The 26,530-nt window shown below is 29.5% G+C and overlaps 1 protein-coding gene across 1 annotated transcript; it reads right to left on the reverse strand.

The window, feature by feature from the left end:
• Positions 1-1,293: 1,293 nt before the first annotated feature.
• Positions 1,294-24,916, reverse strand: LOC119673667 (probable G-protein coupled receptor B0563.6). The gene is made up of 9 exons (XM_038084851.1): positions 24,617-24,916; positions 22,254-22,407; positions 4,367-4,516; positions 4,204-4,297; positions 3,986-4,139; positions 3,613-3,808; positions 3,402-3,496; positions 1,576-1,728; positions 1,294-1,477 (listed from the first exon to the last, which is right to left on the reverse strand). Exons 1-9 carry the CDS (start codon positions 24,803-24,805, stop codon positions 1,364-1,366), a joined length of 1,299 nt encoding a protein of 432 aa, XP_037940779.1. The 5' UTR covers positions 24,806-24,916; the 3' UTR covers positions 1,294-1,363.
• Between the last annotated feature and the right edge of the window lie 1,614 nt (positions 24,917-26,530).

A 26,530-nucleotide genomic window follows, 5' to 3' on the forward strand; every position in this document is an offset into this window, starting at 1 on the left:
CTGATATTTGACTAGCAATTTGATAAGTACATTCAGATTGCAGTGAAATATTTTTTCTTCCAGTCAAGTATGTTTTCCAAATAATTTTACTAGATACATCATACTATGTTATAATCACTATGCCATCTGAAGTTTTAAGACCAATAAAAACTTTTGAGTTTTCACATAAACAAGATTTGCTTTGTTTGGGTATAAGAAAGGAAAAGATCAACTTAAAATTATATGGGGAAAGAAATCATAAGTGTAGCACAAAATAAATGAATAAATTAGTTTATTTCTTATTCATAATATATAAGTGAAAGTTACATTATTTAAAACGATTTCAATATGAATATAAAATGATTTAATGAAGCAACCACAAAATAAACATTCTCATAAATTTACGATTTTTTGTGGGTTGTATATAAAATAATTATTTATATAATTAACTAAATAAATTAAATTAATTAAGAAAGTAACTATTTTAAATTAATTCAGTTGCAAAATTCGTTTCACGAAATTTTGGCATTAATGTAATATAATATATAATAATATATAATATTAGCAATGCATTTTATTCCACACAACTGATTTATATATAAATACATATATTATATTTAAATTATATGGTTTCTTATTTCATTTTTAATATTTAGGCAATTTTTGGCTGCATTTTAACTATTCATATTATTCTTGATTTAAAAATGTTTCTTTGAATATTTTTAATTACATATATCTAAGGCATATAAGCAATTTTGACATTTATGTACTTAAATCAGCTATGGCATATATATGATATATATGTATATATTTTATGTATAAATATTGCAATACAATTTGAAATAATAATCCACTTGTTAAGTCATTCCTTTAAAACTAACAAATATTTCAATGTTTTCCATTGGAAATGAGCAATTGAATTCATTTCATGACATCTCCAAGCTTAAATATATAAAATAAAGTAATCTATATATTCCCAAAATACGTATATATGTTTACATTTCAGTTTGTATATATTTTTGTAAAACATTATTAAATTAACTTATATCTTTTATAACAATGAACACAGAATTGCGACATCAATTGATGACCATTCAGTAATTTTACTATATATGTTATATATATTTTCCATATATATAATACATTATTTTTATTCTCATGGTTTGTTAAAATAATTACAATTAAAATTAACTTACGGAATATTGTTCTTAAATAATAACATTTACTTAGTATGTTTTTAATATAATTACTTATGTATATTAATTTATATAATTACAAGTTAAATATCATATACATGATTAGTACATACTCGTATATAGATGTGTGTGTATATATATAGTGTCATAATAGGAGTTTAACACGCAGTCAAATAATTATCAATGCATCATATGCTGCTCGAGCGGCCCATTCCGGTGCACACACCAGATGTGGTCGTTATATGATGATTACGCAACGCAATTTTATCAAAATTCATTAGTGGCGTCGCTTTTGTGGAAACCTATTGACATTTGAATTTTAATTAATTTTCCAATTGGGATTCGTTCAACAAAAACTGTTTGTACTTATAATGAGACGCAACATTCATTTTCCGCTTACCTCATCCACTTGGTGACATAATTTTGTTTTAATCCAAGGCCATTTAATTGTACGCATTAGGGTATTGCGAAAGTCCTCACTGAATAGGCAATATATGTAGAAGGTGATAGAGTAGTTTGTTAGTTCCATGAGATTGGCTAGTGCCCGAAACACCTGTAGAACTCATTAAATTATTGTGGAGAAAAATTAATTTGATTATAAATAATTTTTGGTTAGGTCAGTTTTTATTTTCATTGAATGCAATTTCAGACTATAGTACGTTTCCCTTAAGTCATGTAATAAAAATAGATCTTCGGAACTCATCAAAAGAGATCGCGTAAACACTGTAAGGCTTACTGCAGTTCTCTCTTATCATTGCTGTGTAGAAACCCACGCGCATTTCCCATAACTCTTACTGCAGAAGTTGGTGAAATCCGCAGGAAAAAGAAACCCTAATACATTTTCTCTATGAATGCCCAGAAAATATAGATTCGAAGATAGGAAGATACTTTTTTGATAGTTTATCAAACTGTTCATCGGTAAAGACGAAAGACCTATTAAATTATTTAAATTCGGCGGAATGGATTTAATCTCCACTCTTCTATACTAGGGTTCTTGCGGGGAATGTAGCAGCAAAACTAGAAAGTTATCTAACATAAGCTAACCAACCAACCACGGTACGTTTCCATGAAGATATGGTTTCCATGAAGGAATTAAGAGTGAGAGAAAAAACATTATTTGGTCATGGAAGCCGGGCTATCTTTGCGTTGGCACTTAGGCAAAGCAATGTTGTTCAGTAATAAATGACAGAATCTGCGCCTTTTAGGAGCAAAATACTACAATTTTTATACGTTTTGAAAAAAAAATGTTAGTAAGCAACACAACCTATTTTATAAATTGCTAATAACATAATTATTACACTTTTTGATTTATTTTATAAGTACTGTTAAAAATTATTATAAGAAAATATAATAATAAATTAACATTTTTACAGCCTCTATGACTTTTTTCTTGCTGATTATTTTTGGTGGCAAATTGATAGTGAGCATATCTACATTTTTTTAAATTGAGGCACCACCAAGTAGTACCAAAACATTGTAAGAATATGCAATTGGCAATACTGATGTGACACTCTACATAATATGCATTTTCGTCATAGCTCGACCGTGACACTTAACATAACATGTCCCCTAGTGCCAAGTTTAAGAGAGTATTATAGACACATCAAATTTGAAATTGTCCTTGTTGTCAATTTTAATTACAAAATTGAGATTAAAGGAAAGAAAACAATTTTGATTTAAATTTGGTCACGTTGACGTGGTTTTATGTGCCTTGTCATGTTGGTCAAAACAGTGTTGCTCAATAATATGTGTCAAAATATGTGCCTATTAGAAGAGTAGTGAATTAGGAGTGGAGGTACATATTCTTTTATGGATATTTAAGCATATCCAAAGAAAAATAAATATTCTTTATATCTAGGCACTAAAGAACGTGTTAAAATTATATGAACAGTATGAAATTGACAATCAGTGTTCTACTCTGCTGAAATCTAATAAACCCGTACATAGTCTTTATTTTAATTTTTATTATAAAAATACACCAAAATCGTTCTATATCGTCTGAGTAATCAATATGTGTATTACTTAAAAGTAGAAATTCAAAGTTGTGTCCTGGCAAACTTAAAATATTTCCAAAAATTTCAAGCTGTGACAGCATAAAATCCATCTACATGGCATACAGTATGTTGAATACTAACTACATACATATATGCAAATGCAATTTCCGTTTAATAGAAAATACAAAAATGACTATAAAGCCCACAACTTTTGGCCCATATAACTACTCACCTGAAATGAAAAACTTGGTAAAACTTCAGATGCAATTGTCATGTGCAAAATGGCCATTGGCGAAACACATAACAGAAATAAAATAGATGTACTTCCTGTGAAATACAAATGAGAATAAAAGACAGCATAAATACAAAATAAAATAAAATATTTTAAATTGCTGCTTGACTGTAGCATTTGTGTGCATTATTAAGCTATGTGTAAATGTTACCTAAAAGTAAAAATAGTCTTCGTTCTTCTGCGAATTTACGTGGATCATCATCCTTAATGTAGGTGGAACGCGTTAGTATCATTTTACGTCGCTTTTCGCAAGTTTGACGATACACCATCATAATACGCAAATTGAGGCCCGCAATCAGAACGGTGGGAATCAATTTAAATATCACCTCCAGCATAACTTTGTAAACCTAAATTTGAGGAAATTGGAAATTTATAAAGCGAACAGGCAAATTACAAGTTCAACTGTAATTATTATTATCATTGCGAATAGCAGAAGAAATTCGATTTGTGTATGTGTGTTTGTATATATATGACTGTTTGTGTGTATGTATGCATGTTAATGTAATCTATATACTTAAACTTACTGAATAGAAAATAGTTCGAAGGAATGCATTATTATCCCGACGAAAATATACTAAATTGCCATCTGCCTGCAGCTCACATTTGATGAGTTCACCGCGAAACACGCTTGGCATATAAATGATAAAGGTGACCAGCGTTGTTAAAAATACAATCAGACTACGATAGGAGATAGATAATACATTAAAAAGTTTTCTGAAAAGCTATGAAAGCTTTTACTAACCCTGGTGGTCCCATCACAGGACGTGTAAAACTTGGATGACACACGGACACATAACGCTCAATTGTAAGCACCAAAAGCATCATAACACCAACACCTGTCAAAATGTCGAAACAAAACTTTATTGCGTTAACTCTTCATACGAAGCTTTTAGTGAAAAGCTTACCTAAACAGCCATTGCCTAAAAATAATTCTAAGTGTGCTGTGTAGAAAGCTGGACCAAACTCTTCCCATTGTCCTCTGTCCTTGTGCACAAGCATTCGTATACCAAAAGGAATAGCAAAAACTATTGCAAGTAACGCTGCTGTAGAATATGCTGAAAATATGTGAAGAAAATTGGAATATTATTATTTAAAAAATATATAATAAGATATAGCTTTATCTAAAATATGAAGTTTATATGCGGTAACTTTTACTTAACGAAAATGAAAATCTATAAGTACAAACTTCTTTGCTTCAAAATGAAGGAAAGTATTATAGCTTTTATACCAGACTCACTCTGTAAGATATATGTTGTGCGGCTTTAAAAGAGCTTTTATAAGTTTTCAAGGTTTTTTATAGTAGCTAATTTGAAGTGGAATATAGCTTTTGATTATGCATTTTATACCAATCGAATAAAAGCTGTATGGAAAAGGATTTGCTGAAAAATACATAATCTAGTACGTTTAGAAGTTTAAAGAGTTAGGCTTTTTTGTGCCGGAAGTTAAACTATATAAAAGCTTTCGTTGTCAACTATTAAAGCTTTATGGTTCATGATTTTAACTTGACTTTGCAGAGTAAATATTTTAACATTCACTTTACCTTGTGAGTGAATTGCAGTGTTTTAAAAGTGTAATAGTTTATAAGGAAAATATTACGAACGATAGATTTATTTATTATTATACTGCATTGCAATATATACAATATATTATTTTATATAATAATATAATATATTATTATATACTATATATACATTGTATATATAATAACAACATATCATTTTATTATAAACAGAAACTAGAGTAAAACTATATATATACAAATAATAATTAGGATCACTTTTGGATAACATAGCAACGCTAACAATTTAGATGGGTTAGATAAACACTAATTTATACCACACAGCTTTAATCAAACTTAAGACTCTTTTAAGAATAACAAGATGTAGTAAAATGTCGATATATTGATATTTAATACTGCCGTTTTAAAATCAGTGCGATTTAATAGCTCCAGATAAACAAATTTTGAAATAAATTGTTAGACATTAATTCCTTAGTCCCTTGTTTATTAACGTGGGTAACTATATTTCATACGGTATTGGTAGTAAATAGATTATATAAAACAAATTAACAAAAACTAAGCAAACCGTTAATATCCTCAATAAAATATGGCTATATCCAAGAATATTTTTTTGCAAAAAATTTTAAATAATAACAACAATACTACAGTTCTTTATAGCAATGGAAGCTGGAGTAGGTATAACCGATAGGCCCAAATTCTATTAACTGCTGCCTTAATCTTATCTTACAAGTAAATTTTTTTTTTCACATTCTGCTTAGCGCTAAAGAAGACATCACTAATAAACTCTTCATCATTACATTCTAAGCAACAGTAGATTGGGATGCTCACTCATAAAATTAAAAAGAAACACTGCAGTAAAGCTGCGATCTTATACATAGTAATGGAATTGAGTTATATATATAACTTTTATATAAATTTCATATATATATTTATTTATTTTCATTTTCACTTAACAAAAACGCATGGATTCGGTTATCACAGGTAATAACATTTTCTGAAACAATGTCCTTGATACAGAATGTGTATAAATTATTCCATTAACAAACAAAACAAAAACCATTCTCAAATTAATTAGAAACGTAAAACATTTGGTTTCGCCTTTTTATCTATTTTTCCATGTTTTATTTACCTTTCCAGCAATTCGTTAGCGGTTGCCACATTTGAAAGATACAACTTTCAGCTACAACATACAACAACTTGTTGAGACAATATGTTGAATATAAAAAAATATGTTTGCTAAAATACTTTTGCTACTAATATTTCATTAGAATGTAACTGATATTAAATTTAAAGATTTCTGTAATTAACTTACGTATCACTGTTAACTCAAAAACTTATAATATTTTTATATAAGAAAATATTCCACACAGTGATAATCATCCGAGTAAAGACAAAATTGTTTGCATTTTCGGAATTACAAGCATTTGATATATCTGCTCACACAATTCAGTGAAATTTAATCATAGATATGCATAATTTATTGCCAAACAATAAAAATAAATTTGCTTACACCTACGTACTTAATTGGAGCATTACATCATAGTTGCGGGAAGCGCGTATGTATACACATACTTATTCGTCTCATTCCTTCTAAGCTCAGCTCCATTCAAGAGCATACAAGCATACATGGCAAAAAGGTTCAAGGAATCTTGTAACGAAATTCGCTTTAATTGAAAAACTTTGGGCCTTTTGTGCTGCTATCATTAATTATACATAGTTCAACTATTAGAATGCGTTCCACTGCGACACTCTCTACTTGCGTAGTTTTGCAAATAAGTCTTTCGATTCTACGATTTTTTAGTTTACTCCTTGCGTTAGGCAACATTTTGCACTTGATTGATGTTGCTACCACAATCTGAGGCAATTAAATGGGATGTACGAAAAAGGCACCAGCACATCGCGCTTAAGTGTCAGCACAAATCTTCTCATCTACACATAGTACGAGATATAAACTTCCAATTTTTTGTAGAATTTTTTTTTTCTTGTACCGAATATTTTGGTTTGATATGGTTTGGTTACAGAACATTTTCCTCGTGCAGGTGTGCAAAATGCGGGCGTAAAAATAGACAAAAATTGAATGAATTTGAATGTGGCACAATGTCGTAGAAAGCACAAAACCGAACGGGAACACCACACAAAATTCATGCATAAAATTTCCATCTGACAACAAATTTAAATTAAATTTCAAATTAAGATTATTACACACATAGCCACCTAAAACGTTCGCTATTTCTCCATAGTAAGTTTTGCACAGTGCTTCGATGTGTCATGATGTCAACTCCCACCTATGACTATTCTTAGTTGCAGAAGAAAAGTGCATTGAGTGCATGTGTATTAAGGGAAAACGAAAGGATACAGTTTTATCTCGTAATACTCAAAACAAAAAAAGGCGAAATATAAAATATATGTGGAAAATCGTAGATCCTTGAAGTTTATATTATTTCTTGCGGAACAATGTAAGCTGTTTGTATTTTTAATACAAGCCAGAGTTCTATTCATATTATTAATAAAAATTATTAATAATATTATTAAAATTTATTATTATTAAAATTTCGCCTTTAGTAATATCAGTGTTATGCAGTAATGTCACAATAGACTAGTGAATTGTACATCAATTGATCAACCAGATTGTCTGCTATCATTACCTAAGCTCACTTTATCTCTTTATTTATATTAACAAGAAAGGGATTATACGGATGTCGCTTATACTAGAATTGTTTGTGAAATTCCTCTTCCATTTAGTTTTATTCTTTTTTTATTAAACGTTATAAGCTGATTATATTGAACTATACATATGACCCAGCGCTATACTTAATGATGATTTTGGTAGCACCCTCTGTTATACAAAATATTGAAAATATACATATGACAGAACAAAATTATACTAAAATAATAACATTATTTACTATGAATAACAAACTAAAATAACTACTAGAGAGAAGGTAGTTTTATAAACGTTTAATAAAGAATTCATAAGGAAATATGTCATATAATGTTAGAATAAAACCCCAAAGACAGTCAGCGATCCGACAGAACGAAATTGAAATTCGCAGAATTATCAATGAGCTACAATACAATATAACAAAAATACAGAATAATGGAAATTTTATGAAAATATTGCAAATGGAGTACGGCATAATACATATATATTTCCTGAAGAAACTCTGCCTTTGGGTAAAAATCCCGCAAGCCTGAATTACGGATCATACCTAAATCAGCTTTGGAAAAATGTATAAAATGTTGAGGCAAGTGGTAATATAGCTACATTCAATTTGAGAATGAATTAATTTCAGTTGATTGATGATTTTTGATTTAATAACTTTGGTTTTTTTGCACTAAACGTATACTTGAGCTCTGTAGAATATATGCTCGTTTAGATCTCTTGTTTAATCAATCTTCTCACATCTATTTGTGCATGCACGGCGCTGATTAATTATTGAAGGAGGCGATTTATTTTGAGGATCTTGTCCTACTACACGATCACTCTCTAAAGAGCATAAGAGCATATTAGAATTTGTTACAGTCCTAGGAGGTTTTTAAACCATTTGTATTCTTATACGGTAACACAATGGGCTGATAGGCTTAAGCTGCATTTTGTGCTTGAATTAGTGCCCGAGTCCCACCCTTTTCACTGACTAATTTGTGTATTCCTCATAAGCTTCGTGATTATTCGATGACTGATCTACGATCTGCGTACCGCCTCGTGCGGCTAGAGACTTTTCTGAGATTAGGTAGTTTTAAGTAGGGTGAATTTAGTGATGTACTAAATTTCGTATGTAGTGTGACATTTTCAGTATGTAATTCATTTCTTTAATAAATGATACTAAGCATCATTACTTCATTTTTCCGACTATGAAGAAGAATTATTTTCGGCTGCGTATGCATAATTCCTCATAGAAGGATATTCATAGAAACATTTCATCTGCATAGTTAATTTTATTTTATTAACAAAAGAGCTTGAAATTTTAAAAAGTGCTGTATGCAAAAATACAGAATTCGTCCTTGCAACCGCTAATGCTGCAAATGCAGCTGAAGTAAACTAAAGTGAACAGAGCATTGAGGAAAGCTGAATAATGCAAATATTCGCATTAAGTTTTGCAACAAAGTGAAAATTCATTGCCAACAAAATAAAGTGGCGCTTAATTAACGCCCACTTACATTGCAAATATTTTAATAAAAATTACAACGAAAGAGAGGGAGTGAATTTTATTGAAAAAATTGTACCGAAAAAGGATTTTTTGCGCTTAAAAATAAGTAAAAGTTGCTGAAGGACATGAAATAGCGTTAAGTGCAAACAAAAAAATTTGCACAATTGATCAGCGTTGAAATCCGTGAGGACGAAATGGTCAGCTAGCTTTGTATGCACGAATAAATGCACAAAGGATATATTACAGCCAAAAAAACAACGAGTGAAAGGAGTAAAATGGCACTACATGTAAGAGTAAACATTCGCAGTTACACACACAAACAGTGACACAAAATAGTAAAGGCGTGAATTTAAAGATGAAACTGAATTTAGAATAGAAAATATTTTAAATGAATTTCCAGAGGCAGTCCTCCCAGCTCAGTCGAGCTCAGCACGGTGGCTTGCGTGGAGAATAATTTATTGTGACAATTTATTACCTTTAAGTTGGTGCTCATTTTTTATATTTTCACACGTATTTTTTACTTTTTCAAATCGATTTCAAATGCTATCAAGATACGTGCTATTTGTAAATAATACGCAGCACAGCTGAGTTCGAGCAAATAAAAAAGAAATTTGCTACTCTAGGATAATTTATTAGCAATTCAGGGTGTCCTTTGCGCAGAAGGAAGCGTCATCTTGTGGGTAAATATCATTGACGTTTTTAATGATGATGATCAGAAGATGAAATATATCACACAAAATAATTAATGTTCTTCTAATTTTATCAACTTACTCAACTTAATGATATTTTATAGCTTTTTATATCAATAAATTCGATTTTATTTACTGGAATTTTTTATGAAAAGATAGGGTTTACTCTTTTTATAAAGATATTTTAATCTATGAAATCTATTTGAATCTATATTAAGTTTATGTGTGCAAAAATTTCGAACATAAAAAGGAAGAAAATCTCTTGATAGTGTTGAATCATTATTTAAAAACTACATTAAAGCCTAAAGTGATTCTTCGATATTCTTGGAATCTCTCTCTATATTCAAAAAACTTTTAAGGTAATTAAAAAACTTTTTATACAACTAAATGAAATCTAATGGATGTAATATGAAAGAGGATATATTGTTAATTTTTGTATATATACCACTGTTAAACTGTAAAACTTTTCAGTAACTATGCAATTACCATAGTTTATTGTTACATAGATATATTTAAAGAAGGTAAAGTGCCGTACTTTGTCCGACCAATAATACTGCTTGTTTCGGCTCTGCAGGATAACTTTCTGTGATAGTATTTAAAATCGATTTCAAAATGTTAAGAATACAATATATGTGTGACATATATAGAATTTAAATACTAAATATAAAACAATTGAATTGCAGGAAAATATTGTAATAGCGGTTACATAAAGAACTGAATACAAGAACACATAACATGTTCAGGGAAGGTTTTGAACTAATAATACTTTTGAAGTAATACTTTGAAGTTTTTCTGCATTTTACGAAGATAACTTGAGATGCAGCTCTAAGAAACAATATTGAAAATATGAAAACGATCTGGACATTAGTCAGATGAATCAAAAGTTCAAAGAGTAGAGTGAAAAAATTATAATATTTAACCACCTAATAAAGTGAGCAACAATCATAGCCACTCGAACTATGATGCTATATGTAATAAGTTCGGGGAGGTTTATAAACTAGTAAGACTTTAGTGATAATACTTTAAAGTTCTTCTGCATTTTACGAAGATAAGTCCAAATATAGCTCTTGGAAACAATACTGAAAATATGAAAATGATCTTAACATCAGACAGATAAATCAAAAATCCAAAAAGTAGAATGAAAAATTGATAATATTTAATAAAGTTAGCAAACATCATAACGTCCCGAACTGTGATGCTGTGATGATTTTGACCTTATAACGTTAATTCATACTTTATTTTTATTGACAAAATAATAAAAAGGTGCCATTATCTTTTCTTAATTCTATTTTTCCAAACTTTTAGCAAAACAATAAATCATTTTATTTTGAAGAATACTTTCATGTTTACGAAAAATTTCGTAAAACTTTAGAAAAATATTTATGCTCTTATAGAAGCAAAACCTTTTCAATTGTTTTTCCATAAGAACATTTCTGTCCTCAGGTTATTTTTTTAGCTAAAATTTCATACAAAAATAACTCGTAAAAACAATGAAGCTCAAAAAAATATGAGAAAATAATATTAGAAAACGAAAATCAGAAAAAAAATCCCGCATTTTTAAAGTGCGACCTCAATTTTATGGTAAATTTTATTTTGATGAAAATAACAATTTTTCACTTAAGGTGGTCAAACAAAATGGCGCCAATAGCGAAAGCTCACAAAGTCAGCCATGCAAAATAAAAACCGTTTCCGTTGACGTTTAATAGAAATTTAACACCAACAAAATTTGCTAACAATTTGCGTTTAAATGTCACAGATTGCTGCCCCCGCTACTGCCACTGTTGCCGCTGTTGCCACTCTTGGCACTGCCATTGCTGCCACTGCCAGTTATGATGATATCCTTTGTGTTTGCATGGTGTTGCAATTGTCCTCAAATGTTGCAGTTTGACCCATTAACCCTTGAGTAGGAAAACATGCTACAAGCAAATATTAATTACACATGCAATGTCAAATCCGCTACAAGCAAAGGGCAAATTGTTGCATGTTGCACATGTGTATTGCGTGCATTGCTGCAGTTTTGCTACACTAAAAGGACTTCAAAGAACGTATCAAGTGGTGGTCGTAAGACAATCGATGAAAGCCATGAATGCCGTGTTTATATCTGTTGCATTGCCTATGACTTCAACTTCTTTAATGTTTTATTTATATTTTTACATGAATACGTATGTTATAAAATATTAAAATTTTTATTATAAATGCTTTTATATTCGAAGGTTGACATATTGACAATTAATAACATCTATAGTGCGTTAAGTGTAGGAAGTTGATTTTTACTGCTTGTCATACTCGTATGAGTGCCATTATAGCAATATTTTATGTTCACATATTAACTTCATGCGTATTGATATCTCGTTAATTACTCTAAATCTAAACTAGAAATCAAGCATTAATGTACAATTTATTAAGTGAAAGCACGTGCATGTCCTTCCCCAACTTCAATCGAATGAAATTATAATTACTTTTTAATTATATTGGAGCTACTAAAACAGAGCAGTAATAAAAATATCATTTCGGGTAAAATAATTTGCTTCTGTCGAAGAGATACCATATTTTATGTATGGTAGACTTTTATAGCAGCTTTGCTCATCACAGCTTAGCTGTGAGGACATCACATTCAAATTAACAGTTAGCAAAATAGTAAAGATTTGCAAAAAGCAACAAATGAGTACAACAAATCAAACGAAACAGTTTCCTTGAGTATTGTTTGCAACAGGCTCTGTGGTGCCAGGACTTAAACATGTTGTGCCGAGTGGAAATTTTTGTTGGTAAGCCAATAATATCTGTTCTTTGCTGGCATTTGAGTGTTGCTATTTGAGTGCTGCCATTCACAGGAGCACATACGCATGTGATGTTGTGATGTTGTGATGTTACCAATTGTTGTTGTCAGTGTCAGTTGTAATTACTTCTGTAATGGCAGAAATTTTTTATTTTGCCTGGCATTGCTGATAGCCCACTTTAGCTATGTGTCGTTGTTGGGAAAACATCGTTTTATGCATTCTGTTTTATTTCAGTCTTTACAACGCAAAGGAATGTCGCCAATAACGCAATAAATTAATTTATTGCAGGACTTTCACATGTTTGGTATCATTATTTTTATTTAATGGCAGTCATTTCTGGCTTTTGCGTTTACTACTTTTATACGATTTTTCAATAGTTTGATAAATTCGAAAAATTTTCCACTTCGCCACAAATCATTTAATTTGTTTTGTAATATGTGACAGTAGAATTTTAAGCGCACCACAAAGAATTTTGCAGGATGTATGGGATACCATAAAATATAGAAATAATAGCCATAATTCTTAAATGAGAATTTGCTCTGCTTTCATTAATATAAATTTATGTTAAAAATTTAGAAGAATATTGTAATTGAAGAGTACAAAAATTATTTATATTGCAGAAAAATGTGTTATGAATGAGGATTGCATAAATTATTAGAAAATATTGAAAGTTGGAGTATTTATCCTTCCAAAAATGAAATTTAAATGGGATTTATTGAAAGAGAGATTTCGAAATAGTTCCTATTATTTTACAGCCGAACGGCATATGGATTGCAATTTCTGATGGCGTATAATTTCCATTTCACGGCCAGAGCTATGTAACAACAGATTTAAGTAAATACAGCTATACTTATCAGAAAGAACATTTAGGGTAACATATAAAGATTTCGTAAATGAAAAGATTTGAAATATATTTTACAAGATGCTTCAAAAATTTTGATGGATTATTGTTTTTATCTTACTTATTGTGATAAGTGCCGAAGACTGCAGCTGTCAATTTCAAGCCGCTTGACAACAATTATATGCAAGCTAACTTAACCAAACTAAACATTATTAAGTTCATATCTATCATTTACTATGAATATTTACAATAATGTCAAAATTGTCCAATGGTTTCATATTGTCGTTGAAATCAAATGCCACCTTAACGTCTTGCTACTTTTTTTATTAATAACGTGCTTTGCATTTTTATGTCGATTATTACAAAATTAATAACTTCACCAATTTTAATGCCACATACAAAGGTATCTCTTAATATTGGCGTCTTTGTTCAATATTATAACGTATGTAGAAGTATATTCCTTAATCACCCTATATACACTTCTTGAAATATGCAGCATTTTATTTATATAACAGATAAATCTAGTTCATTTTTTTGTCTTTTTTTCTTGTAAATTATTTTAAGGAGCTTAAGTACTCGAATAAGTACCCAGGACTTATTTATCAAATATCACGGCGTATAAGATAAATTACTTAGGGTGATCTTTAGGAAAATAGGATGGCGGGTCTATCATTCCGTTTCCGTTTAGAGGAATTTGTCAAACTAGCAAGAGGTAATTTTTTGGTTGTTGTAAGGCAATAATTATTTGATTATTATGATTTTTGTGAACGACAGCAACTCTGATTATGGACGCCTTTGCACAGTAATGATGATGATGGTACTCATAGATGCACCATAAACAATTTATGGTTTCAGTTTTAATTTAAAAACATTTTTCAAAATATATTTTATTATATTTTTAATATAATTTTAAAAATTCAAATTCATACGAAAAATTCTTCACAGAGAAATTCATTTCCGTACTTAAGTATATATGAATATTATCAATTGAAGAATTTTATACATTTCAGTAAGTAAAAGTCAGGCACTAACAAAATTGATTGCATAAATTTTTATTTAAAAATTAAATTTAAGACCACATCTGATGTTGTTGAAATGTGATTGAATTCTAATAACGAAATCTCTACACAAATTGTGGTTTAAATATTTATATATATCATTTTCTATGGCCTGCAGCAGTTCTGTGTTGACACTCAAATGCATTACCAACTGAAATATGTATACCAACTAACTTTCAGAAGTTTATATACATATGGTTGCATATAATCTGGTGCATCAGTTTTAGTCATGTGCACATCAAATCATTTAAAAGTTTTCAATATTTTTCCTAAAATTGCATCTAACTTTTTACAACTTTTGCAAACTTTATTTATTCCATTTTAACATTTTTTGCGCTACCATAAAGGATTCAACATTTATTTTGCTTTAAATTAAGCAAATAAAAATAAAGTTGAAATAATAAAGTGAAATGTGATATCGTTTTTCAATTTCATTTATGCTTTTATTGTTTTTCCAGCCTATGAAACAACTATTTGCATATGCCACAATGTAAATAATCCTTGTAAACAATGTCCGTCCGTCATGAATTAAAAATGCTTTTTATGTGGTTCGCCATTGTCAATTAATAAAACACGTAAATATTTCTTAATTTGGAAAAATTTCCACATTTCATTTCAATAAATTGGATAATTAAATTCTGCCACCCCAAGCTATTGCAACATTATTAATGGAATGAATTGTTTTATTGAATTGTCCTGCTAGCACCATTTTAAGGATTCGGTCACACCCAGATTATTTTCCCACGCATTTAAGTCCAAAATCAATGTTTAAGAATTTTTATGCGCAATTTAAATTGAAACAAATTGTCGGAAAATATGAGTACTCATTCCCGCCTTTCACGGAAATGTTTTGAATTGCACGCTTACATTTTCTCTATCGTCTCTATTGTCTCTAGCAAAACGGAAGTTAAAACACCAAAACGAAAAAACAACAAACAAATAAAAATACAAAATAAAATTATTAAAAGCTCGTAATACGCCACATTAAATGGTGCTTTAGTTGCGGTAGGCCATCAGAGTCAGGCGCAAATAAAATGTAGCAAAAGTGCTTAGGAGCTACTTTTGGTAGCTATTGACATGGAAGAACTTTCATAATGATGTCCTTATAATAGCACTATTAATTCCCTGAAAGTTTTGAAATCAAAAACTGAAATTTTTAATAAGAATAAATAACTAAAAAAAATTAAAAAAATATTTTATAATATATTGCAGCCCTATTCCCCAATAGAGTAAACGGATACTAAAAAAAATATATTGACAGAAAGAGGGTTTTGAAAATATTACATTAGAGTAAAATAAACCGAAATACATTGTACTTTTTTAATGAAATATTTTCTTACGATCCTAAACAAGTTTTCAAATTACCCCTTTAAATAAGTCTCTATATACTCTTTCGATTAGGACCTCTTTTAGACACATAAACTTTACCTCGGAAAAGACAGGTGTTTTTGTTAAGACGATTTATACTTTCTTATTGTCTTACATTAAGGTTAAAATTGTTTTTAAAGTACTTTTTTATTTCAAACTTCAAATCACATTTTCCCAAAATTCACACAACTGACCCGTCCTTGTCATAAGAAGAGAGCCATCTTTGAGCCCTCAAGATAAAATTACAAGATCTTTTGTTTGTACTTAATTCTTTTTAAATGCAACAAAAATGTTTGCCAAACATATGTATTACATATTTTAAATACCTCTTGCTTAGCAATCTTTGACATTCTAATTAGATATGAATCGTATGGGTTTCAGATTACGTTGGAATTTACGGCAAGGAAGGTTCGCACTGGCACCATTTGATTGTCAGCAAAGAAGAAGTCTTGTTACTGGTATGCCCAAAAAGACGTTCTGTTACTTAGTAATGAGTATTTCCTTTTCACCCACTCAGTATGAAGAGGAGAAACAGACTAGGATACACTGTAACAATTTACCAGAACTATTACAGTTAAAATCGCTTACAGGGAAGTTAAACATTAAACGATTTGAGGATTTAGTTGCAAATAAGAACAATTTAGAAAATAATACTACAACACTTCTAGGCTTTCCAGGTTGAATTATCACCTTCTACAACTGTTTATTCTCTGTAATAGAAACTTGTAAGTTTTGTTAGAAGAAAACTGATAAAGGTTTAATGGTATTAATAGTTAACTTGATATGTATCGCATATTAGAAGAAAACATATGATTCTGTAAAAGTGGTTCAAAAATATAAATTATCGAGGAATTGTTTAGAGAGAAATGCGCTGACTTCATGAAGTGGACACAATAGATCTCTGTGTTGCAGTGCAAAACCATAAATTTAATAATGTCAATATTTGACAATAAAAAATATTATATAATAATATATAAGTATATTTTTTCATAATTAGGTATTAAATATAAACAAAAAAGTTTATTACCCAACACGGAAATGAAAAGCTCCACATATTTTAAATACTTGTATATTTACGAAAATTATAATATATTACAAAATATTCAAATCAAGTTTAAGGATTGTCAAACTTGAGTCTTGGTAAAAATTATATTGTGAAATTAATCAATAAATACTCACGTTACTAATATAACTCAAACCAGTAAGAAAATAAAATTTAAATCTTAGCGTTTTTGAACAAAATTCAAAACTGATTTGAACAGAAAACTATATGTTAAACTCACATATATATTTCAAAAAATATCATTAAGAAGTATAGGTATCACATTCCAATCTGAGAACTGCATCAACTAATTAAACTCATGTAATTACCTATGCCCAACTTAGAGTGCAGCACCATAAACCTAATGTTTTTTATCTGCGGCTTATTTAAGTAAGTAGCATTAGTAGAATTATAAAATTTTAAATACCAGTTTAAGTAAATTTTGGCTAAATATTAAATTAAATTATTGCGAAATGCAAATGAGTTTTTTCGCTTTTGTTTCCTAAAAGATCCCATAAATATTTTATGCAATTATTTAATTTATTTTAACGTAGAGTCACATAATCTGACATTTTAAGGATTTCTTTACCGTTTCTAAAAAAAAATTCATTTAATTTTGCATTATAATTTTGCGAAATTTTACGAAAAAAGGATACAAAAAGGATACATAATTAAAATTTTATTTGAAATGTGCAGCAGGAGCTTAGAAGCATTTCATGGTAGTCCTTTAATGAGCTACGAAATATTTTAAAAGTTTTGCATTATGTGAGTTTATATAGATTAATGATATGCTGAAGAGGATATGCATGTATTTCAAATGAATATATTATTGTATGTATGTATATGGGATTTGAAAATGTGAAATAAGTTTGGTTTTTTCAATTTTTGAGATTTTATCATAATGCAATCTTATTCATTTGATAATTCTCACGAAGGAAGTCTTGTTGAAAATGCTTTATGTTTGAAGTTAAAAAAAAAACAAAAAAGTTATAATGAAATACTTTATTTTATTAAATGGCTAATTATGAAAATTAATAAGTTTCTTTAATTATTCAAACAAGATAGTTATTTGGAGCTCTGGTTTTGTGTATTTTTACCGATGTAGTTCTATACTTATGCTGGAAATCGATAATAATATTACTTAATATATCTCAATCTCAATAACATTCCAATATATATCTCAATAATAAGAGGCAACCAGTTGTATTGCTCCTTCCATTTTTGATAAGTTTAACTTGTGGAGGTCCAAAATAAAATGATGAAGCAATGTATATTTCAGCTTAAATAGCTTTGAGAATTCAAATATTAAACTTCTTATGTTTCACTTCGTGATTACTAGAATGCGATGTTAGTCGAAAGCCTTTAATAGTATGATAGCTGGGATCGTCTCAGCGCGTTCCTAAGAGGTGCTTTTAGTGGGTTCAAGTCTCACACTATGTGTGTCTCAATAGTGCTTTCAACCTTGTCGTACTATTGATAGCAGTATGAATTAGTTGTAAATATCGCAACCACAATGGCAACCTATAGTATTGGTTCGAATATTGTATCGTATACGTATCTGGCAATCAAATATATATATAGAGAATTAAGTAAAAAATTTAAAATCTTTATAATGATAAGTGGGTAATTGGCAATACATGAAACAGCTGAATGGTCAGCCAAAACTTTAATTAATTAAAATAATAAAAAATTTTTGTTGTTGCAATTCAGTACTATTCGAAGCCTTGCTATTATATATAATAGTTTCTGTTAAGTAAAATAAATAGTCACTATCTATATCATTATAATTTTTAAATTTTTTTTATGTTAGTATAGATTTGTTTAAATATATAAACTATATGTATATAGTTATTAGTAACTATAACTAGCTATACTATGTTTTTCACTTCAGTATTAGACTGTTATATATCCATTATTGAGTAGTTTAATATAAGTATAAAAATGATAAATTTTATAAAAATTATTGTATTATTATAATGTTGAGGCTACTTGAGTCAGTGCACTTGAGCACTTTTACTTTTTATTCACTGCGAGGTTTCTTCATAACCCCTTCCTACGCCTTCACTGGATTATTGTTTATCACTTCATCATACTAAGCAATAACTGATCTCTGATCTGCATATCTCCCCTTGAAGCTTGTAACTATTCTGAAATTTGATAACGCGGTGTTGATATAAGCTATAATATTCTCTTAATTTTGTTTATTTAAATAAAAGTTAAATAAAGTAGGCACACTTTTAAAATGCATTATTTTTACTTAGAAGGAATATTAAGCAACGCTTGTCTACATTGTGTTCCAACTATATCAGTTGATGGGTTCATTAAACTTCAATGCCTTATCTTTTAATTGAATTTGATTTATCGGGGCTTTTATTCTCTTTTAATGGTTATACAAGTTTTGAATTTATTTTATATCAAATAATGTTTGAGTATATTTCATTTCCAGACAAATTAATACCTACACAGGAGTAAGACATTTTTGGAAGGATTTTAATACTGCAATTACTTATCATTCAAGTATCAACTTGCTTTTTGATTAAGTATTTAATAAAGTAAATTGTTGGTATAAAGTCAGTTATAAAAAAAACATATATTTTAATTTTGCTGAAAATACTTGCAAACATATTTTAACAACGACTTAATAATTCTATTTTATTTTTCCCCAAAGTAAAATTTCCTAATCAACTTACTTGACAAATCTGGCAACCTTTTGTTAAGCACTGATCATTAAAACTTATTGTTTACTAATAAATTTATTTTATGGCTTTTATTTTCAAATAAACATTTTGATCAAATTTTCCACCCAATTTTGCTTCAAAGCCGTAAGAACAATAAAATTATGTGAAAAACTCCAAATGCTCATGTGAGCCACAAGTAAAGGGTCTGAAATTGCCTTTCAACTGCAGAAAAGTTCAAAATATCTTTTCTTTATATTGCATACTTAATATTTTGTGTTTATTTTTATACTTTCAATAAAAACATTGGAAAATTTTGAACAAATATAAAATGATTTGCAAATTCGATTTGAATTTTTTGAAAAGAAATTAATGCCTGCAAGGGGGAAAACACTCGTAAATCATAAAACAAAATTCGACTAGTAAAAGTTATTTGGAAAATCATTTTGACGCGTCGGAAAAAATTGACACTTTGTGTTAATGAAATTTGCTGATAAGTGAGCACGAAACAAAAATAAAAGAGGGAATATACAACAACAACAACAAACAATTCAAAAGAAAATTGGTAATGTATGACGGAAAAAAAGGTAGCCAATAGGAGGAAATGGTGTCAATGACATAGCAAATAAAACGCTCTTCATGGCACCCGTATCCGAATGCGGGTACAAAAAGTCATTTGTGTTTTTATCTTCGATGGTTTTTCATATTCATTGTTGTCATTTTTTCATTACTAGATATCCCGAGTTGTGTGAATGAAACATTTTGATTACGAATATTGGCAATAATTAAAGTCACCATATAAAAATCATCGCACTAATTGAAGCCACTAAATGCGGTCAAGTAATTGTAATTGTGCCACAAGCAACATGTGCTGTAATGAAATAATTATATTGCAATAAAATTGATATTATTTTTAAATTTAATTTACATAAAAAAATCTCTAGTAATTGCTCTTTTATTAAGAATTCAGTCAGTCCCGCAGAGAGAAGTTTACTTTGATAACATGATGATAATGACGGATAACAGATAATATGATGGATGAACGAAACTTTTATTCAAGATTTAATCATATTATGCATTAATATTCTTGTGAATACACAAATCTTTGAATTTCAGATGTAATAAGATAAGATTAATCCAAGACATTCAAGTTCGGAGGCAGGGCTTCCGCCTTAATATAAAGTATAAGTAAGAAAAAAGCTTCCGAACTTGCCGTAATCCGGTCGTTGTTAACTATTATTTTCCCTAGTATACCGATGGATGGGAACAGATATACCGCTGAAAACTTGGTCGTCATTAAGGCTCATTCGTAAAAAACGGGGATCGTCGCCAAGAGTAGGCTGAGGTTGACGTTTGTGCATACATTTATATTATATAGACATTTGTAATTGTACACATGTGACAGACGATCTTCTTCATATGCCTGTGTACTGTGATTTTAGATCACTAGTGAAAATTTGAGCTGCTCCCAAAAAAGTATTTTAGGAACTCGTAAATGAAACCTCTTGCACAACGTCTTGCACAACACATTTCTGCTGGTACTAATATTCTCTGATCCATATATTTTCCAATGTATATTAGTTGAGTTTTAATAAAATTAAAAACAATCAGATATAGATATGACTAAAAATCGAATTTCAATTAACACGGTTGTAGTGGCAATAGTAAGAAAATTTTTATATATAAATAAAATTCTTTAACCAAAAAAATTCTTGGGCTGTTGAATTTCCTTCAATATATGTTTACCGGTGCTCAAGACACCGACGCATCTGTTGCGTCTATGTCCAGACTTGTCGAGAACCAGGCTTACGTTTTCGGGTGCCTCACTCTTTTATATACACAGCAGTAGTTCTAAGATTAGTTTTGATTTACACTTGTATCTAAGGAAGTCCGGTTAGTTCCAATGTGTTCAATCTTCTACACAGATTTACAAGAAATGTGTCATCAAAATAGTTTTTTTGTCTAATTGAGAAGGAGTTAATCCTCACTTCAGTTCACCTAAGTAAGTTCTTGGGTTCATCACGTAGCAGTTTGGATATAGCCAAATATTCGTCAGCAGTGATCTTTAGAAAATGAATTGGTTTAATTGTCCGCATATAGGTAAGCCGTGTCACCTTTGAATTATGAACTCATGTGTTAGTACAGAAGTTCAATGCAAACTTATTTTGTATAATTCGAACTTGGAGTTCGTATCATCTTTGTTGTTCATAATTAAGTATTGTACTTGTTGTGTTATAAAATAAATAGATTTAAATAGATATATTCATCTATATTGAGGCTAGTTGAGTTGAGTCAGTGCGCCTGAGCACTTTTACTCTCTATTAATTGCGAGGTTTCTACAAAACCCCTCTTTGTGCCTTGACTGGTTTTTTGTTTATCACTTCATTAGACCTCAGATCTGCATATCTCCCCGAGGAGCCTGTAACCATTCTGAGATTTGATAACGTGGTGTTAGTAAGACTGTCAGATTTCGCAAATAATTTCAGGGCTCTATATATATATATATATATATTCAGCTACATACAATCTAACTTAAATTTTTTGAAAAAATTTACTTTTAAACTTTACTAAAATTTATTTAAGCAAAAAATTTTTTAAATTTATTTACCAAAAAACAGCACAAAAAAATTTTTTATTCCGATTTAATATATATATTTTATATACAAATTACTTACCTCTCATGTAAATGTAGGCCGTGCCCCGCATATTCCTGCGTGTAAGTACAATCAGATTTAGCACATTGCCAATGATGCCGAGCGCGCAGATAATAGGCAAAATAATGCCATATGAGTATTCACGTAACGCTTCTGTACGTGGGTCCTCCACACTCTATAAAAATAAAAATAAATATAAAAATAAAATATACAGCAAAAGTAGAAGTAAAAAAAGTCAAATAAAATATTCAGTTAAGTACAGAAAACGTCAATGCTTTCCTTTATTTTTGACTAAAATGTAGATAAAGTGTATTAGATACAGCACAACCTAGAAACAAAAGTAGCAGGAAAGTCGTACTCATTTTTAAACAAATACTACCAAAAAGGTTTCTTCTAGGCCATGCACGTTGCGGGCCCACCTTCTGAGAATTTTGACTGCAAAACAAATGAATAAATGAATCCTGTCAATGTCGTTGTTGGCAGTCAGACAGGCTGTGGCTTACATAGAGAAAATCAATTTTTCTGAAGATTTTCCACTGTGAAAAGTGACACAGTTACACATTCCTTGCAATGGATGCTGCTCATTTCGACTGCTATTAAATTTCAGTGAAAATTTAATAAAATCAAAATAATTTCAAAAATCTGTCTGTGTTCATTTTGAGTTGTTAAACTTTAAATGTTGTCCTAATAAATTTGCATTTTATTGATTCTTGTGTCGTGGATTTGGAATTTAAATACCGTCAATAGAATTAATTTAAGTGTGCTGAAGAAGTTGAAGTCAAAAGTGTGCACATATTGACTTTTACTGACACTTTTCGCAGACTCTCGGAGTAAGTAACTTCAGATGAAAAATTTTAAAGGATACTTAAAATGATTAACTTATTATTGTTACGAAAGCAATCAGCTTATTTTATTTAAAGTTATTTAAAATTTATGAAAATTGAATCTTTTCTAAATATTAGATAAGATAAAAAGATATTAGCTTAAATGCAAATAAATTAATATAAATATAATCTAGTCAAGGTGTAAAGAGGGGTTTTGAAAATACCTCGAGTTAAAAAAGAGTATAAAAGATTTCTGAGATACTTTTAAGCGCAGATTTAAAATGCAATCAATTTTGCATAAAAAACTTGGGCTACTAAAGGCATCAAGGTGACGTTTGGATTAAGTCTAGTCAAAAATCACTAGTTCTTCTATTAGATATTTATTTTCTAGGTGTCGGCTTAAGTTTGGAAAGAATGATTCCGGTAATACAAACAGACATTGGATTAAGTCTTGTCAAAAATTACTAGATATTCTATTACATACGAAGACACATTTATATAAATACATACATATTGGAAGAAAAATTTCTGGTAATAGAGAGAGACCTTTAGAAATACGTAATGCTTTAATTAAAGTGAAAACAATCGAATAAGCTATCAGGGTATTTGGTCTTTAGAAATCACAATGATCTAATGTTATCTATTTGTTTAAACTACAGTAATATGGAAATACTATTATCCATTCGAAGTTATTTTAATCTGACACCGACAAAACAAAGGCAAATAAAATCTTAAAGTACGCTGCTGTGGAATAATTGCCTCTCGGATCACTCAGTTATTTTGTAGAACTTGTGTAGGGGTTTACAAGATATACATCACTCTTTTCTGAAACTAAACCTTGTTAGTGAACTGTTTTTCCTGTAGCTGCGCAGCTCTCGATAATGGATAGACGAAATTCTTTGCCAAACATGACTTTAGCTCTATTACAGACGTGTCCAGTGCTTAAATTAAGAATATCCTGCGCTTTATAAAAGTGTCATTATTATTCAAAAAGATAAACAGTTAAGACCGCAATTCAAACAGTGGTAACGCAATGCTTACGTAGGTACATTAGGTGGCCTTAAGCAGTTAAGGCTACATTTTAAACAGTGGTATCCTATTATCTCCCTATGGTTTAAATAAGTTCGTCCGCTAGACACAGTTATATGCACCTAATCTAACCTACCCTTGTGGAAAGCGCAAGGACATCTGTAAATCATTTTATCATATTAATTTTGTACACTTACGTAGGTTAATTGTTTTAAACCTAGGTTATTGTATAATATATATACTTATATATTGGTATAAGAGAATAATTAGTACATTGGCATATTATTGGTGCATGAATAAAGAAAAATAATCATATAAAACTGAATGAAAGTTAATCATATCGTTTTAATAAATCCTTAAAACTTAAGTTCTAAAGTAAACCTTAATCAATATCACAAAGAATGTCTTTAACATCAATTTTTTTGACTAGTTGAAAAAAAATGAAAACCTGAACATCAAAATTGCTTCAAGAAGTTTCAAAATAATTTCGAAGTTTCCTTACATTATACCGTAGAGTATACAAGCACTTACCTCATTTGCGATGAAAAAGTCATCACGTAAATTATCACCGCTGTTCCCAAAATTTCCATCCAAAGTTGGTGTTGCGCTTATTCCATCCGCATTACCGTTACGACCGCCAGACGTTGCCGTTAAATTAGCACCCCAAATTATTGAACACAAAGCGGGGTCTTCTTCCGTGTTGTAAAGTCTTGTTATCATAGTTTTTATGTAAATAATTTCCGAATATATTTAACGAATTTTTTTGTCTACTAATTTGAATTACAAATTCCGTGCTTTCAACGTCACAGGAGGAACACGCATTGTTTTTAAACGAAATTAACTTTCAAAATTTCGAAACTTACTTTTGACGAAATGAAAACGTAACTAAAATTACTAAGGTTTGGTATAAATGAAAAAAAAAATATAAGTAAATAAAATATATATAAATAAAATATAAAATAAAAAATAGAAGATTCAAATGAAGGAAGGAAAAATAAACTAAAAATTAGAAGTTACTTTTTGTTTTTATAGTGAATTTTTATTCCCGGAAAAGTATATATTTGACTGCAATTAAGCGTCTTTGCAATTGGAGCTTTGCATTTTTAAATCCTTTGTAGGATATGTTATAGATTGAGCAAATTTTCATATTTAAATTTATACAAGATTTGGGTTTATTGCATATATTATTATTTAGTAGGTGTTGCATTACTTTTGGATGTTTATAATATTCATACAAATATTTTCTGTTATTATGCAATGCATAATTACTTAAGTGTCTTTCTCTCATTTTATGCGTAGATAAATATGATAGTTCTTGTAATTTGTTGTAATTTCCCAGTGCTAAAAATAAAGAAATATACATATTAAATTTCAAAATTAAAAACATAATTTATTTGCTTAATATTAATTATGTTTCCACTGATACATAACATTCAAAATTAGCATAATAATTCTTAAAGCTATAATTAAAACTGTAATTAAAACATTATACCATATAATACTAATACTTAGTTAACAGTTTAAACTTTACTCCAACCTTATCGTAAAAATTAACACTTTAAACAAAACAACAACAACTTCCACTACAACACGTTGTACATTAACATCACATCAGCAAATTTCTCAATTAAGATTAAGATGTTGATAAGCCTGTGAGATATAAATGTATGCAGTCGAAAGTCTTTAAATTCCCCTACACCACTTCACAAGGCGAGCATGATTTCATTGTAAGGACATTTAACTAATTCAAGGATTTATGTAAAGTAATTTACAGCAACCGACTGGATTGCAAGGTAATAGCATCAACAGCAACAATGGCAATGACAGCAATGAATATTTTAATCAATGCAAATGATATCAGCTTCATAAAGCTGCCGTTACATAAAATATGATTAACATATTTATATGTTAAAGAGGAACCAAATCAAACCGAATATAAATTTAAATATTTGACAATCTATTTAAAAACAAAATACCTACTTTAACTCTTTACCAATAAACTGAATGAGTGATAAATATAGATATAATAACAAAAAAAGATAAAAAATGTAAGAAACAAAAAACAATTCCTGCAGTTGACAACAGACAGACATTGTATTGTTTAATATAAAACATATTCCTTTCAGCTTTTGTAAGTTGTGTGTTTCCTGCGTCTGACAGTATATTTTACATACTCGTACGCCTTATTTGAGTATGTGTGATAATAGTAGATTTTCCGCATAATAGCCCTTCGCATAAAAACACAATAATATAAATAATAATTGAGATTGAGGCGTATATCTGTTATAATGCGAAATGGTATATATTTCAGTTAACCAAGCAGATTTAAGCCACTCATTTCGGCTTGCATTCCATTCCATTCGTTCATATTCCATTCACATTATAAATTTCAAAGTATTAAAATGTCTGTTATATGAAACTCACGCTCAAGGTTGTATTCACATG

Source organism: Teleopsis dalmanni, chromosome 1, assembly GCF_002237135.1.
Source record: "Teleopsis dalmanni isolate 2A chromosome 1, ASM223713v2, whole genome shotgun sequence".
Lineage (NCBI taxonomy): Eukaryota > Metazoa > Arthropoda > Insecta > Diptera > Diopsidae > Teleopsis > Teleopsis dalmanni.